This window comes from Sander lucioperca, chromosome 7, assembly GCF_008315115.2.
Source record: "Sander lucioperca isolate FBNREF2018 chromosome 7, SLUC_FBN_1.2, whole genome shotgun sequence".
Classification (NCBI taxonomy): domain Eukaryota; kingdom Metazoa; phylum Chordata; class Actinopteri; order Perciformes; family Percidae; genus Sander; species Sander lucioperca.
Window position 1 is genome coordinate 34,426,814 of NC_050179.1, and position 17,332 is coordinate 34,444,145.

Below are 17,332 nucleotides of genomic sequence, written 5' to 3' on the forward strand. Positions count from 1 at the left end.
GGGATGCATGTATTTTTGCTCTGTCTTTGTGTTAGTGTTCTAACTTTTGGTGGATTTGTGAGGACTATGGTTAACTGCTCCTCAGCTCTCTGTAGGGTAAATCCAGACAGCTAGCTAGACTAACTGTCTGAGTTTTCTCTCGCACGACTATTTTACAGCGGCTCCGTCCGGCGCATAGACGATTGTGATTGGTTTAAAGAAATGCCAATAAACCAGGAAACGTTTTTCTCCCAGAGAGCCAATGTGCCGCTGCAAAATAGCCTCGGGAAGGAACTTATTTTGGTGGAACGTGTACGTTCAAAAGTAGTTTCAGCCGTGCAACAGAAAACTCAGATTGGACAGATAGTCTAGCTAGCTGTCCTGGATTTACCCTGCAGAGATCTGAGGAGCAGTTAACCATAGTCCTCAGAAATCCACCGGAGTTTAAAATGCCAACACAAAGAAAGCGGAAGGTGACGGATATCCTCCCTAAGTGAGTGTCATCCGGCGGAGTTTCCGTCAGCAACGGAGCAATCCCGTTGGGTGGAACGTCGTGGATATAGACTACAACACCGGCAACACATTATCACTCCCAACTCATCAAATACTGATGCTTGGTCAGGACCTGCAGGCGTCATTTTTCAACGTGCAGGGTAAAACCACTTAGTTAGGGCTAGGAAAAGATCATTCTTCCACCACTGCTCTAGTTAAATCAGGCCCTTTCAATTTATTTTGGTTCAGTTTACTTCCATTAACTAAGGCTCACCTAAACTTGAATTATTTTCCATTCAGCTCTGATTTAATGCATTTTCATTCTCTCCAGTTGGTCATGGACTGCATAGAGCACATCCTGTCCGTCGCTTCAGCAATCTACGACCTGGTTGAGAAAGTGCAGGCCAATAAGAAGCAGTGCCAACGTGTTCGTGAACGGGTCAAAGCCCTGCAGCATGTGGTGGAGTCCATCAAAACGGGGGGACAATCCTCTGCCGACGTAGAAAGAACCCTCCGGGAACTCTCCACTACTCTGGCCTCAGCAAAGGATCTCATCGAGAAATTCACTAAGTCCAACTTGCTGAATCGCGTCCTGAAGTCCGGTAACCACCAAGACGTGTTCCAGAGTTTGAACGATCGCCTCAATGATGCCTTCCAGAACCTTTCTTTAAATCTGGCCGTGGAGCAGAAGGAAATACTGTTAAAGGTGTTTGACCAGACGTCCAGAGACAAAGAAGACGAGATGGACAGGAAGCAGGACAACACCGAGCTGGAGAAATGTGAGAGAAACTGATGTTGACTCTGACTTTGTAGAATGTGTTACGTAAAGATAGGAACCCCATGAGCTTAAGTTTGATCTTGTTTTAATCTTTAAACGTTTTATGTCTACAGGAGTGTACATCAAGAGCATCGGGATAAATGATATGTAGGCTACATTCTTTTCAAATGATTAGAAATTTAACAAACGTGGTATGGCTTAAGTCCCTTATTCACTGCAGGACCTTTTTCTAGAACTCTTGTACCTTTTTAAACACTCGTTTATGACTTGCAAGCGTTCAGGGGAGGAGTCAGATGTAAACATTTGGGGCTCAGTCTAAACCTAAGCGGGGGTCCGGGGGCATGCTCCATTTACAGCAGCTTTATGCACTATTTTTTAAGGCGTTTGATAATAAAATGCTTAGAAATCTGCACAAAATTAATGGTAATTGCAGAGGAAAAGAATCATCCTGTAGAACAGGGGTCTTCAACGTTTTTTAGGCCAAGGACCCCTTAGCTGAAAGAGAGACGGAGCAGGGGACCCCCCCCCCCCCCACACACACACACACACACTACATATTTTATGAAAGTGAGTTGTATATTAAACTGGGCCCATATAACGTGTAGGGCGGCCTTTTTGCAGTGCATACAACACTAAGCTATTCAAATAATTATTGACATTTATATATTTATCCAGTACATCATGTTTAAATGTTAAACGTACATGTAGCACAGTGAATCCTTAAGCTTAACTGTATCTGTGGATGGCTACCTTACCTACAGGCTGATAAGCATCATCACCTGTACATTAAAAACAAATCACAAATATGTTGGACTCATGTTTATGTATATTCATGTTTAAGTGCATAAACAATAACTTGGAGCCCCCCTGCAGTAACTCTGAGGTCCCGGACCCCTGTTGAAGATCTCTGCTGTAGAACCTACATCTTATTTTGGATCTAACTGTTCTCCAACTGTCTTCATCATTCTGAAACCAGAACACAACAAATGTTGAACATGACTATTTTTTACTTCTGTCACCTAAAAAGGTGCCACATGTGTCTGATGTGTCTGTTTTTACGTTACAAAACTGGGGTAAGGTAGGGTAGGGATTCGGTGTAAACAGCAAAACTAAAGTTGAACTCTATCTTTAGTAGAGTTCACACAATGAATGGCAATATTTCCCCAGTAACAGAACTTTTCCTCCATTGATTTGTCGGTCCAGTCAGAGAGAATGAGGGGAAATGACACAAAGTTGAAGTTATTTTAAAAAGTTAAAAGTTTCAGGGCCTTTGAGAAACCAGTTGGGGCTGGAGCCCCAGAAGTCAACCCCCTGCTCCGCCCCTGGTTCACATCATTAGACAACTCAAGACAGTAGAGCACAGTCGGCTGTGTGAGGGTTGATTCTGCAATGATAACGTAGCACTGTATCCGTTACATTGTGATCGACCTTGGCTTACGTGAGGTGTGCGTGTTTGTTAGGTTTTTAGTCACTGTCGTATTACAAAGAGCCAAGTCAGATATATTCAGATCAAAACTAAAGCAATCATCAAAGTTGAGTCTGACTCTAGCCGATCCTGACTGACATAAAGATGCAAAGTGCACAATAAACTGGCATCCCTGTGTAGAATATTTCTTTTTTATCTTTACTTGTTTGTTCCTCAGTGCTCAACGAGCATCACAAGGAGATGCTTGAGGAACTAGAAGCCTTGAAGAAAACAGTTGAGTCCGTGGAAAAGGTCGTGGAGAAATGTGAGTACAACAAAACACTTCAGTATAGATTGTAATCTCCTGTCACAAAGCTTGAATGTGTCCAGTCAGATGTCTAAGATGACTACTCTATACTGTATATCTGTTTTCTGCCGCCTTTGTCACCTTGTAGTCACGTGTTAACTTTCACTAACGTTTTACCTCGTCGTTTGACCAAACAAAGAAGAAGAAATCTCTCGTTTATTTTTCACCATTGCTGCTCTTCCTCTATAGTTTCTTCTGCAACTTAAAGCAACTACCACCACCCGGGGCAGAGTATACAGTCTGCTTCGTCTTTACACCGGCACGCACGTGCCCAGTGTATGTGAAAGGTCTTGTGATGCATTGTCAGATGTGTCAATATGGACGGAGATTAGTTCTGCTACTGGAGCTAAAACTCCTGTGTGCACGGAGATCGTCTTTTGGCTCAAACGTAGTAGTGTAGATGTAGCCTTTGTCTCAGAAACAATGTTTGACTCTCACATTATCTGAGACAGAACAAGATGAGGAGATAACATGAAACTTTAATGTAGGGATCGAAAACACTCCACTTCCAGTCTGCACTCAGCAGTAACTGAGTGCAGCTGAAGGATTCAGCTTCTTAGTTCAGCTCTGCGTTAGATGAGTGGCTGAGACTGACAGTAAATGTACATTACGCAAATACTGTCTCACTGGATATAATCAAACCCAAAATAACTTGTGACCATGTGTTTTCACAGTGAATAATCCAAGCATTACTGAGGAAGCCATCCGAATGATCAAACCAGACGAGCTGACCTACACTGATGTTCCCAAAGTGCCCTTCATAAAAACAGAAACATCAGAGGTGTACAAAGGAACGTACCACGGCTTCCAGGTCGCCATCAAGAAATACACTGAGACTCTGAACACCAGCGTAAGGTCTGTATCACATTTCAGGACAATACGGAATTAAAATACAAAAACAATAGTCACTTTTGATTGGAAATTTATACTCGTGGGATTTGTTTATTTATATTACCATTATTTCTGGCTGCATAATGTTTAAGAGTGGGGGGGAGGTCATGTAATGCTTTGAAGGTAATCAAAAGGATCAGAATTTTACCGTAAGCCAATGAAGGGAGGCAAGGATAGGTGTGATATGAGACCGGCGACTTGTTCTGGTTAATAGTCTGGCAGATGCATTTTTAACAAGTTGTAGAGCAGCTTGACTGAGGCATGAGTAGAGGGAGTGACAGTAATCAGTACGAGAGAAAATGAATGTTTGAATTTATTGTTCTAGATCTGAAGGTGACAACATACAACGAATGTTTGCAAAGTTTTGTAACAGAAGAACACTAGACTGGATAAGCTTAGTAACCTGATGGTCAAAAGTATGTATGAGTATGTGACATACTGTTGTCAACATAAACACTGTCTCCATATGTAGCACGGTGAAGAAGATTTTCGATAAGGAGGTTGAAACCATGAAGCGTTTTGAGTCGCCCAACATCCTGCGAATGTTTGGCATCAGTGTGGCCGAGGAGGGTGAGTCAACTGTAGAAAGTAAAGGACAGTGCATCAGCATATTGGGCGCATTGCACCTTTTAAAATGACAGTAATGTGATGTGTTCTTGTGACTTCCTGTAGGACCCAACCCTCAGTTCCTCCTCATCATGGAGTACTGTGAGTTGGGAAATCTCCGTCAGGTTCTGGACGATGAAAAACTCACACTTTCCTGGACCACGAAAGCTCGTATGTGTCGGGATGCGGCGCGAGGACTCTACCGGTACAGTCCTCTACAGTCATTAATAATATGTTTGGTTTATTTAAATAAGGGGAAATACAAAAACAAGTTTATTTGTGCAGGTGACATTTAAAAAGTAAAGACAAAAAAAACATTTTGCAGGATTACCTAAAGCTTTAGTTATACTTCTGTGTGACATTTTGTTGGAAGCAGAATTGTCCATTACATTACATTACATAATGCAAGTTTGCCAGATCGGGTAGCAGATCTGTAGTTCGAATGAACTGGACAATGTAATGTAATGGACAATTCCGCTTCCAACCTGTAGGGGGACCGAAGCGGGAAAAGTTCTCTAGTGTTGCTTTAAGGCGCTTTTCTATCGTCTCCGACTTGTCTTGGACTCGTTGGTATTTGCGCTCAGACTTGTCTTAGACTTGGCCATTGGTCTCGCCAAATATTCTAGTTGGTCTCGACCAAGTCCAGCAATACATGCTTTTTTTCTAAAGCAACTTCCTCCTTCAAAACAAAACCATTGATGAAGCGAGCTTGTTTAGAAAACAGGTATTGGGGCGCCTGGTTAGCTCACCTGGTAGAGTGGGCGCCCATATATCCTCGACGCAGCGGCCACGGGTCCGACTCCGACCTGCAGCCCTTGGCTGCATGTCATTCCCCCTCTCTTTCCCCTTTCATGTCTAAGCTGTCCTATTCAAATAAAGGCCTAAAAATGCCCAAAAAATTATCTTAAAAAAAAGAAAAGAAAACCAGTATCGGTTTAAATTTAAAATACATCTAGAACAGGCATTAACATTGGTCGCCTCGTAATTTACCTCATCACCAGGCATCAATCATTTTTGCCACAGACACAATGTCAGCGAGCACTTTGTACCAGGGCTGTAGTCAAGTCCAGCTTTGTCAAGTCCAAGACAAGACCAGGACTAGTCGATTCAACACCGAGTCCAAATGAGAGAGTCAATATTGAGACAGAAAAAAAGAATCCTCTTCAAGACAACTTACTTATAATTTATGTGATGCGAGAGACAGTATATGTTCTGTTTTAAGATGATCATTTTGCTTTAATAATAATAATATCAATAATCAAAAAGCAAGTGCAGAGTAACAGACTTTAGGATCAAATTAGGCCATATTATTTACTTAAAAATACAAAAGCAAAATGTTCCCATTCTTGAACTTATTACTTGTTAGGGCTGTTGGAATGAATTCCGAAAGTTGAATATATGATGATGGAAGGTTCTATCATAATGATGATGTCTGTTGTCTCTTAGGCTGCACCACACTGAAGACCAATCTAAGGTTCATGGATCCATCAACAGCAGCAAGTTCCTGGTGTCTGAAGGCTACGTAGTCAAGGTACTGAGGCCAATGCATGCTGGGATTACTGACGGTCCACTGAGGGCAGGTTTTAATGCATTGGGAGGGGGGAATTAACGTTTTTCTTGTTTTCAGCTGGGAGGCTTTGAGCTGGCAAAAACCGAGACATCGCTGAAAAAGACTACAAAGGCAAACGCGCACGGGTCTCTGGCCTACTCTTCTCCCCAGATGCTCCTCGACATCAACCACAAGTACAGCAAAGCGTGCGAGATTTACAGGTCAGATACCAACCAGGATTTTGTTACCAACAGCTTCCTTAAAGTTCAATTCCATTTTATTGCACCAGAGCAATCTCAGAAGTGTAAGGTCGTGGATCCATGACCTTACACTTCTGAGATTGCTCCGGTGCCTCTGGAAATTCCGCCATATGTCCTTCTTTTCAGCCGGATATCCGTCACCTTTCTCTTTTTGTGTTGGCGTTCTAACCTCCGGTGGATTTGTGAGGACTATGGTTAACTGCTCCTCAGATCTCTGCAGGGTAAATCCAGACAGCTAGCTAGACTATCTGTCCAATCTGAGTTTTCCGTTGCACAACTAAAACAAGCTTTGAACATACACGTTCCACCAAAACAAGTTCCTTCCCGAGGCTAATTTGCAGCGGCACCGTGGCTCTGTCCGGCGCTTAGCACCGCCCAAGATGATTGTGATTGGTTTAAAGAAATGCCAATAATCCAGAGCACGTTTTTCTCCCATCCCAGAATGCTGTGTGGACTAGCCAGACCCTCCTCCGCAGAGCTGTGGAGGAGGGTCTGGCAAAGCGAGACTAATATATATTTATATAAAAGCATAACAGACGTTATCTCAGGAGACTTTACAGATAGAGGAAGTCTAGACCACACTCTATAATTTACAGAGACCCAAGAATTCCCCCCAAGAGCAAGCATTTGGTGCGACAGCAGTGAGGACAACCTTCCTTTTAACAATCAAAAACCTGAGACAGACAGAGTTATAGGAATACATGGCTCAATAGAGCTGAGACTCCCCGTCGGCCTGGCTACAATGCTGAAAAAAACCCTGGGTTTACCCTCTATTAATGAGTTATAGGCTGCTCTGGCATTTCAGAGGGCCTTCCTATACACTTGAAGACTGTCTTGCCAGTCTAAGCGAGATTTTCCACATGGTGAAACACCATTTATTTTCAAGTTTTCACAAGGTTTCTTTTAAATTACAGGTTTGGGAGTTATGCCAAGGAGCTAACTTCCTTTGTTTCATCATCTTCTGTTTTGAAAGGAGCAACAGAGTCGAGTGTCATCCGCAACGAGCCCGCAGCACTGTCTACAAAATGATCAGTTGGGAAAGGGACTAAAGTTAACACAGGAGTCCTCTGTGATATTGAGCTCCTCTAACTTGCAAATGTTGTCTTTCAGCTTTGGAATCGTCATGTGGGAAGTTGTGACCCGTAGCAAACCTTATGAAGGTGTGTACCTGCAGAACACAACCATCAACATCCAACCCTAAACTTTCTGTTTTTTAGCATCAAGGACTCACCACCTTTGGGTTTGATAGTGATTTATGACAAAAGGACCCCGTTGCTGTCCATAGTTGGGTCCATGAATGATCTTAATGCCGTACTTGTGTGATAGAAGTATGAATGTTGCTCTATCTATGTAACCACCCTTTGTGTTAAAGCCAATGACAAGAAATACAGTAGCACGCCAGAGTTGTACATTTAAAGGGATCTGAATTCAAAATGTTTGGCTACTTAAATAAAGGTATAGAAGTATTATCAGTATCAAGTTTTAAAAGTAAAAGAACTCATGCAGGCTGGATTCTTTTACAGTGTTATATATGTATAGGGAATCAATAACGTGTAGTGTTTTAATCACTAATGAACACATGGTGGAGCACTTTAATGTTTTATCTGTGCACCACAATAACTAAAACACAGGGCTTACAAGCGGGATGGTCCACTTCCGGGATTGCTCGGTGCCTTTTGAACGTACACGTTCCACCAAAACAAGTTCCTTCCAGAGGCTATTTTGCAGCAGAGACTATAGGGTCTCCAAAGTTATTTGTTAAGGGAAAACTCAGAGCAAACAAATAGCAATCCATCCAACAGGTGTTGAGATATTTCTACAGACATGCCAACACCAACCCATCCTTACAGCTCTGCTGATATTAAGTGTGGCTAAAAAAAATACAACTAAACTATAGAATCCTTGGTTTCTTCTTTCATCCTTAATAGTCAGCTGCAAAGTGTCAGCTTTCTCAGTGGTTTACAGTAGTATCAGATGTACTTAAAAACATACTAAAAGTTTACCAAAGTTTGACTCCAAGAAAGGCCCCATTTTCAAAATGGTGGCCGTCATGTCCTTAAAATGACCATTACTCCTTTGTATTCCTCCTAGACCAGGAATACTAGTGCCTATTACATGTTTTGGCCATCTAATATTCTAATTAGCATATTTGCATGATAAGTGATTAAAAGTACAATTTTATATTAAAGCAATTGGTTACAAACATACTTATGTGAAAAATAAGGGTGAATACGATTACATACAATTTAATAATACAATTTCCCTTAAGTAATTGCATATTTCTCCTCCTCATATTGTTTGAATAAATTCATTAGAACTGTGTGGTACTGTAAAATTAGTCAGGATACCGCTAACCCCTTTTTTTTTTTTACAGATTTTTTCTAATGCGTTTTGGTTTTTTTGCCTTTGGTTTTTTATACTTTTTTAATACTTTTCTTATTTATACATATATTTTTCTATTTTCCTCAGTTGTTTCCTCTTATTCTGGTTTATTTTTTTATACTTTTTTGCACTGTGACCTTCCCATTAGTCGTCACACTCTTCCTCCCATAGAGGTTGATTATAGTGATTCTCACAATTCTCAACTGGACAAGGTCCACAAGCAGGCATGCATGATAGTCCATATTAGAGCTGTAATCGGGCCTTAAAACTTCGGCCCGAAAAGGACTGAGCCCGACAGATTAATCGTTATAAAATCGCAATCTCGATTCATCCTGTTCACGATTTAATTAATTTAAATAACTTTAGATTTAGATTTTTTTCTGTTGATTTAAAAAAAAAAAATGTTTTTAATGACTTTGATTCTCATTTAATTTTACAAGCTGACTGCTACTACTTTCTTCTGTGAGTTTTAAACACAGACTGTATAAAATAGGTTTCAAAGTGCTCCCAAGCGCTGCAATGCTTTCCCTTCTCTTCATTGAAGCCTCTGTGTTTACAGGCTTGTAGTGATGCCCAATGTGCTCTAGGTGCCAAAAAGAATCTGGTACTGCCAATTAGTTTTTTGTCTTGGTTCATGTGTGCAATAAACATTACACATTGTGAGAAAAAAATCGTGGCAGGTATTGTGATATCAATTCTAAGCTAAAAAAATCGTGATTCATATTTTTCCCTGAATCGTGCAGGCCTAAGCCGACTGTAGAAAAGGCCGTCTATCAGCAGTGATTAGAGTACATGTCGGAGAATAGTGCAGACACGCGCTTCACACAGTAGGAAGGCACACGCACGCCACTCGGCAGAAAAGGGAGAGCAAGAAAAAAGAGACTGTGCCACACGCACAGCTCTTTTGTCTTTCGTCAAGAATGAGTCATTTCTACATTTATTCGTGACTAACGGAGGCTATAGGCCACTTGGAAGTTGGAACAAAGAAATAAAATAAGTCCTCCAGAGGCCAGCCTCTGTGTCACCTCCTCAGCATCCATTTACACGCTAATCGAAACGCATCACCTGACCGCTCATTTACCGCGCAACCTGGAGCGCGAGCCCGGCCCGAGCCCGTGTAAAATGATAGAAATTAAGACTGAACCCGTCGGGTCCTGTCAGGTTCGGGCAGAGATCTTCAGCTCTAGTCCATATGCCCTGCAACTGTTGTGTTTGGCAGGCAGGTGTGCAATTACAGTGGATCATCTGCAGGAGGCTTTCTGGGGCAGCAGTTTTACTGGTCGTAACTGGCAGGAACCGGTTGTCCACCAGTTTCCATCCCCAATCCACTGTGTTCATGTCACCTTCCTTTCCAATCCACACCATGATCTGGAAGCAAACAGCACTGCCATTGCCTTGGTCCCATGGGCCTCTATCACATTCCTTGCTTGCTGTGGGAGCACAAACACGTTTGCACAGGACTGGATGGTTGATTCACCAGTCACAAGTTTCTGGAATGCTGTCTGTTTGCCAACACTAGAAGTTGTATCACATCCTGTGAAGGCATGAATAAACAGCAACTGGGAACACAAGTCACTACCAAGGACTTGTTTCATCTCACTGACGTTGTACACTTTAGTAGCTTAGAACGAAAATAGAGGCCTCTATTGTTTGTCCCAGCATAGTAGAGGAGAAGAATGAGTAAGTCTGTATCCTCCCCTATCAAGGTTTTGGGCTGATGCTCTGAGGCCTTGACTGCAGCTTTGACAATGTCCACGTCTGCATCAACTGATGCATTGATAGCAGTGCAGCCCTTCTTCTCTAGCTCCTCAGTCATAAGATATAATAAGTCCTTGTTTGTTGCAAGACCTGGAAAGGATGTTAATATTTTGGTAAAAATTGTTAAGACCCCAGGAAGAATAGCTGCTGCTTAATGTAGTAGCTAATGGGGATCTAAATAAAGAAAGAAAGAAAGAAAGAAAGAAAGAAAGAGAAGCATCCTTTCTTCCCACAAACTCAGTCTCTGCATTGAAGTTAACGATGGGGAGAGTGTTTTCACCACATCTCTGATACGTATTGTCTTTGATGGAAGGACCTTCCTACACATACAAGGAATTTGTGTTGGTGCACGTCAGCTGATGAAGGATCAGCGGTGCCCCATATCTATGGCAACCAAACTTCACTAGTAAGACAAACGTGACGGTCAGGAAGATGTTTTGGCAGAGGGAAAAACTGATCAGAAAATGTAACGGAACGTTGTAGAAATGTAGTGGAGGAGAAAGTATAGATAATTGCTGCAAAATATATGCACTATTGATTCTACTTAAGTAAAGTACAGATACCTGAAAAATGTACTTAAGTACAAAGTATTTGTACTTCGTTACATTCCACCACTGGCTATAACCATCAAAAACGACTGTTGCTGAGAACATAATGCTCAGTTGGTGGGATGGAATCCAGGACAGATTTGCTAGATTTCTTGTTTAAGAACTCAGTGACTGCCTGTGCTAGTTGGGGCTTGTTGGCTTTACAGAAGATTTCCTTCATAGCTCATTACATCTTCCAGTGAAAATTGTCCAGTTTTCGACATGATCAGGAACCGTTAGAACAACAAAGCAGGATCAATGGTTCGATCTTGGGCAACTTTGATGGTGGAGTCATGTGCAAGGGTTTTTGCCCGGTCTTTGCGTTTTGAAGGGTATTCCAAAACGGGTTTTCCAATCATCTTTTCAATGATCTCATTGCCAACAGTCTCAAACTCATGCACATTCACCTCCTCTTTGGCAACAACACCAGTTAGAATGTTTCTCAGAGATGGGTCTGGAGAGAATGGTGTGCAAATGCTAAGCTTTTCCTTGATCTTTTCTAGATCAGAGTGATCTCTTTTCATCCTTGCTTCTGAGGATTCTTGGTGCTGGTCGTGTAGGTGAGGTCATTGAATTCCTGCATGGCGTTGTTGTACTCAGATGTGATGGGTGTAGACATGGTCTACAATGCTCGCATTTCTTCTGTCATTCCACTTCCATGGGTCAAGCCTCCACTGCTTTTCAAGGGTCACATCAATGTCTGCTCGATGACAAGGTCAGAGTAAAGGCCTGCCCAGTCCTGGTTAAATAACTTTTACATTTAATGTCAAGTCTGTTCAAAAACACATACTGAGTAGGAGTTACATGACATAGGCTAAACCGTTTACATCTCTGGTTCACCCCAAACAACCTTATAGTAATCTCAAATCATGTATTCCATAAGTATGTAATCATGTCAGTGCAAATTAGACAAGTCCAATGGCTTCATAGACCCAGACAACATGGGGTTAGACACAAAGATTACTTGGCTAGGTCAAATATTGAAGGATTTAGGATTTTTTAAGGGTGTCCTGCCCATCTTGGACGCCATCTAGAAAAGTACACCTTTCTAGTGGTCAAACGTTGGTAAACTTTTAGTATGTTATTAAGGACACCTAATACTACAAAAACCAGCTGAGAAACCTTTTAGAATTTTTTTAGGGTTATGTGGGGTTTTTTTGGTTGTTTTTTTTTATATATATATGCAGCTGCCTATAATGTGGTCTTACGTTTCTCCCAGGTTGGTCAAATAAGGACTTCATTGAGAAAGTGTGCAAACAGAAATACCGGCAGCCGCTCCCTGACGACTGTCCTAAACCGCTGGGAAATCTGATCAACGCCTGTCGGGCCCATGATCACTTCCAGAGACCATCCGCTGGAGGTAACTTACGATCCCTGCCATCACCATATACACTGTTACCTTTAGACCAGGGGCAGAGCCAGACATTTTAAACATTCAGGGCTCAGCCCAAATCTAGGGGGGGTGTGCGGGGGTTTGCTCCATTTACGGCTGCTATATACACTGTTTTTAAGCCGTTTTATAATGCCTAAAAATCTGTAGATCAGGGTTTTCAGGGACCTCTTAACTGAGAGAGACGGATCAGAGACCCCATACTAAATATATTGTATAATAAGTTGCGTAATCTCTGTATTTTACGATGCTAAAATGACATTTCGCGGATGTTTTTGTTTAAAAAAAGGATCTTACTCTTAAACAGAAAGGTCGACCGCCTTAGAAATCCTTTCCATAATGTTGTCAGACACTTAGAATATTAACCTGAGTCTGTCAGTGACAAAACAGCACTTTAGTGAAGGTAAATACAAGCTGGACAATTGTCCTGTTAACTTACATTGTAGCTTGTTTCTCCGCTGCCGACTGCAGCGATCTCTCTTAATACTGGACCGATGTCAAAGATTGGTGTTCCCATCAGTCAGGTTGAAAAAAACGGTGGATTCTTACTTACTTAACATTATTTTAATACTGTAGGAAATTGTGAAAAAAAATTGACTTTGCAACTAAAACAAAAATATATAATAATAATAAAACTAATACCGTGGTTTTCTTTCTCTTCTACAGAGCTGGTGGATAAACTGCAAACTGCGTTGGGAAAGATAGAGGAGTGATAAAAGGCTTCATCCCTCGGCCTCTCCGTCAGCAGTACTCAGGATTTCTGGTCAGGGACATCCTCAGGAGAAGAAATAAGATAACATAAGATAAGATTCCTTTATTGTAATTGCATGATGCATACAATGAGATTCAGGTGCACTACCTGACACTGTGCTCAAAAAAATATCTGTCTCACAATTATCAGCATATGCATAAGTTAATGCACTATTGTTAAGTCATAGTCAGGCTGTAACTTGATGAAAACTTCTGTATAATCCACACTAAAATGTACACTAAAAGCCATACTTTTTTCCACTTTACTGTGACTCTTAGATCATCTATCTAATAAATCGGGAAGCCTCCGTATATGTGTGTGTGTTTGTGTGTCTTTGAAATATCTCATGAACCGCTCATCCAATCTACTTCGCTTGGTTTCCTGGGTACCCAATGAACTTGGGGTTTTGGATTTCAGAGCAGTTTGGACAGCATTGGATGTTGGATATTAAAAACCTGTGAATAAAACTAAACGGCCGAACAAACAAAAAAAACCTGCAGACGCATCACGCAGCAGGCTGTTGACACGCTCTGTACAGCAGGGGGGGGTAACCCTTTACCGGCTTTGACTGCGGCATACTTTTTGCTGCTTCCAATGTAACGTGATTGCTGGATATACCAAGCAAACTATTTTTCACTTTCCTGGAGCATGAGCGGATAGCTGACGGGAACATCGCGACTGTCATGTTAATAAAAAGGTTGAGAGAAAAAACCATAGGCTCTTCTGTATCAACCCTTGACAATAAAAGCCCAGCTTAAATTCACTCAGAGCATTTCGCTAAGAGGAGACTCAATGAAAAGCCATTTTACCGACACTAAATATCAGACAAAAGCCAGACACTATATCATGTTAAGCAGAGGTGGAAAAAGTACTAAAATATTGTACTCAAGTAAAAGTACCAATACTTTGATGAAATATTACTCAAGTACAAGTGAAATTACCTATCTGAAAAATTACTCAAGTAATAAGTAGTTAATTTAAAATGTACTTTTTTGGGGGGGGAGGGGGGTCTTTTCCCTTTATTAGACAGTGACAGTGGATAGACAGGAAAGGAGGAGAGAGATGGAGGATGACACGCAGCAAAGGGCAGCAGGTCGGATTCGAACCTGTGCCTTGGCAGGACTCAGCCTACATGGGGCGCACACGCTTACTGGGTGAGCTAGAGACCGCCCCATTTAAAATGTACTTTAAGTAAAAGTTACTTAGTTACATTAAAAAAAACCTGTAAAACGAGGCGGGGGGATTTAACCAGTGTCCTACATACGTTGTCCTACGGGTTGCTAGTGCTAGACAAAAATTAGCAATGCCACAAAACATGTTTTGCTAATTGGCAATTTGCTATTAGTCATGAAAACTTTGAAGTACCAATGCACAAATACTTACCCAGAGATGCTCCCGCAGATTAGATGTGGAGTTATTAAATGCTGCCAGTTCAGTCACCTTTGGTAGGCCAGAGATGTTCACAAGTCATGTTTTGGAAGTCAGAGTTGAGTCAAGTCTTTGAGGGGCAAGTTCAAGTCAAGTCTCAAGTCTTTTGCCACGAGTCCAAGTCAAGTCTCAAGCCATCTGATCTGTCCCTAACACTGTATTGTTAAATCTTATGAATTCAAAGCATGTCCTGTAGCTACCATCCAGACAGTACAGTATCAACATCAGTTGTAGGATAACTTTATGGGGTCTACTTAACACATCCCTCTAGCCCTCAGACCTGGTGAAATATTAACCTAAGTCTGTCACATCATATGGATACAACTATAAAGATACAATGTGCCTGTTCCCAGCATTAGCACAACACTTTGCGATGGTTAGCTTGTTACCTGTGGTGATATATGCTAGATGTAACGTCTCTTCCACTAGAAAAAGTCTAATGTCGAAGTGGAAATCAAGAGAATAGTGGCAGCGCCACACCAGTTACAGAACAACATGCATCTCAGTGTCAGTCCAAATTACGCACAATAAGCAGTTTGAACTCAGTGATGTAATGCCATTTATTTTCTAAGTGTTAGTAGGTTCAGTGAAACTGAGTCCAGCGCGAGGGGGATCCGACTCAGAGGAGGAGAGGTTAGTGAGGCCAGCGTCTCCACGGCAGGTGACAGTGCGCACGGATGAAATAATGAAATAGTAAATAGGACTACAGCAACAGAAATATGTGCAGAATTAAGACCGTCAAGACGGCCCAGTGTTTGGTGGACCGGGTACACCTTGTTCACTTAATAGCCTGCAAATCATCCACGGGATCAATTACACATCACATGAGTTTGTCCACCCGACACAGCGTTTGTTCCTGGAGAGATGGATCCGTGCTTTCCGCCTCCTGTGCGCCATGGATGTCTGTTTTTGATGTGAGTTCGAGCACATATGGCATAGTGCATGCATTACTTGCACATTATGGCAAAGGGCAGGGGACATGCAGCTTGTCATACGTTTCCCCGACATATATGCGCCAATAAAAGAAAATAGAAATACATGAATGAATTTAGATTTAAAAAGCAATAATTGCACGAAAACATGTTGACGAGTCTCGAAGCTCGAGTCTGAAGTCTTTTGGATCGAGTCGCAAGTCAAGTCTGAAGTCTTTTGGGTCGAGTCCAAGTCAGGTCTGAAGTCAGCTGTTTGTGCGACTCGATTCCGAGTCTCAGACTTGAGTCCCCATCTCTGTGGCAGGTACATCTGGCATTGCATGATGATACTATTGGCCCTCTTGAATTTAAATGAACAGTTTTTCAAATGTGGCCAAGGATTTTCGTCGTTTTGAGCAGCAGAATTCAATGTTTCAGCTAGCATTTCTACTGAAACAGTCTCTGAACCGTCGTCGCTCGCCTGATCCTCCTCCATCTCGTTCTCCGTCTCCTACAGAGAGACTTGGCGCCTGGTAGGCAGCCTAGATGCTGATCATTCATCACTGTAGTGGTTCCGGGCAAGATTTTTTTTCTTCCTTTTGGTTTTTGTTAGTCGAAGTTACTCAGTTACGGATGGGATTTGTAATGTAGCGAAATACAATACTTCACTAAAAACGTAATCAAGTACATTTTAAATTAACGATTTTAAAAACTACTTGAAAAATACAAAATACACAACAAAACTACGCAATACAGTAACTTGAGTAAATGTATTTCGTTACTTTCCACCTCTGGTGATTGGTTTAAAGAAATGCAAACAACCCAGAGCGTTTTTTTTTCTCCTATCCCAGAATGCATATGTGGTGTAGCCAGACCTTACTGCACAGCGCAGTGGAACTAGGTCTAGCAATGCAAGACTGTGAAATGTAAGTGATAAATAAGTTGGCTGCAGACCAAGGATATTAAATTATACCAGCCAGCCTCACAGATCGTCAATACAACAAGCCTCCAGATCTCATCTGCTCTGCTTCCCATCCTCCTGCAGTGAGTTATAGTTCTGTTTCAAGGATAAGATCAATACATCCTGGGTGTGTCGAAGCACAGGGGCATGAATGACGCTCAGAGGGAGGAACTGCAGCTGATAGATAGAAACAGGAAGTAGCAAGAGGAAGCAGGAAGCAGCAGAGGAAGGAGCTGAGAGCTACAGTTTAATTTTCACCAGAGCACACACGCAGCAGCACATACCTGAGACTGAAAGCTTTTGTCGACATCCACTTACAGGTAAATAATCTTTTTGTTTTGGGTCATATCAACAGTAAACTCCTCTGCTGACAGCCCATTATGTCCACTTGTTGTTGGCTCTGTGAGCAGCTCAGTGTGCTGCAGATTCATTGTGTATAGATCAGGAGAACAGCAAGAAGTCATTTCTCTGCAGTAGCACTTCAATTTAGAGCAGAGTACAGTTGGCACATTGGCAAAACCAAATTTATTGTCGTGTTGGTTTGTTGTTTTGCTAAAAGAGAGACGGTTTGAGAGAAAGAGACCAATAGGGTTCGATCCGTCGCTACTGGGTGAACTGACGAGGCTGAAGTTGGCTTCCGTTTCTCAGCTTCCGATTCTGTTAAGGCAAGGCAACTTTATTTATATGGCACATTTCAGCACAGGGCAACTCAAAGTGCTTTACGTAAAACATTAAAAAGCAAAGAGCAAGATAGGAAATAAAAAATAAAGTGAAATATTGACGAATACAAATATAATACAAGATAAAATACAAGAATAAAATTCACAGTTCAGTATA

General features: G+C 41.7%; 1 protein-coding gene across 6 annotated transcripts in view; it reads left to right on the plus strand.

The window, feature by feature from the left end:
* Positions 1–17,332, plus strand: part of LOC116036332 (mixed lineage kinase domain-like protein) — a 48,845-nt gene that overhangs the window by 2,807 nt on the left and 28,706 nt on the right. For 2 of the 6 annotated variants that reach the window (XM_036003655.1, XM_031279855.1), the window contains exon 1: positions 16,708–16,815. The exons of 1 other annotated variant lie outside the window; for it this stretch is intronic. Coding sequence is in view for 1 of the 5 variants with exons in the window: in XM_031279856.2 (XP_031135716.1) it covers positions 809–1,250; positions 2,893–2,979; positions 3,696–3,876; positions 4,385–4,482; positions 4,585–4,723; positions 5,965–6,049; positions 6,146–6,288; positions 7,438–7,487; positions 12,274–12,414; positions 13,111–13,157 (1,413 nt within the window). In the remaining 4 variants the exon portion in view is untranslated. Of the gene's footprint in view, positions 1–802; positions 1,251–2,892; positions 2,980–3,695; positions 3,877–4,384; positions 4,483–4,584; positions 4,724–5,964; positions 6,050–6,145; positions 6,289–7,437; positions 7,488–12,273; positions 12,415–13,110; positions 13,455–16,707; positions 16,816–17,332 lie in introns of those variants that run through there. 3 more of the 6 variants (XM_031279856.2, XM_036003654.1, XM_036003657.1) reach the window with 3 other exon arrangements.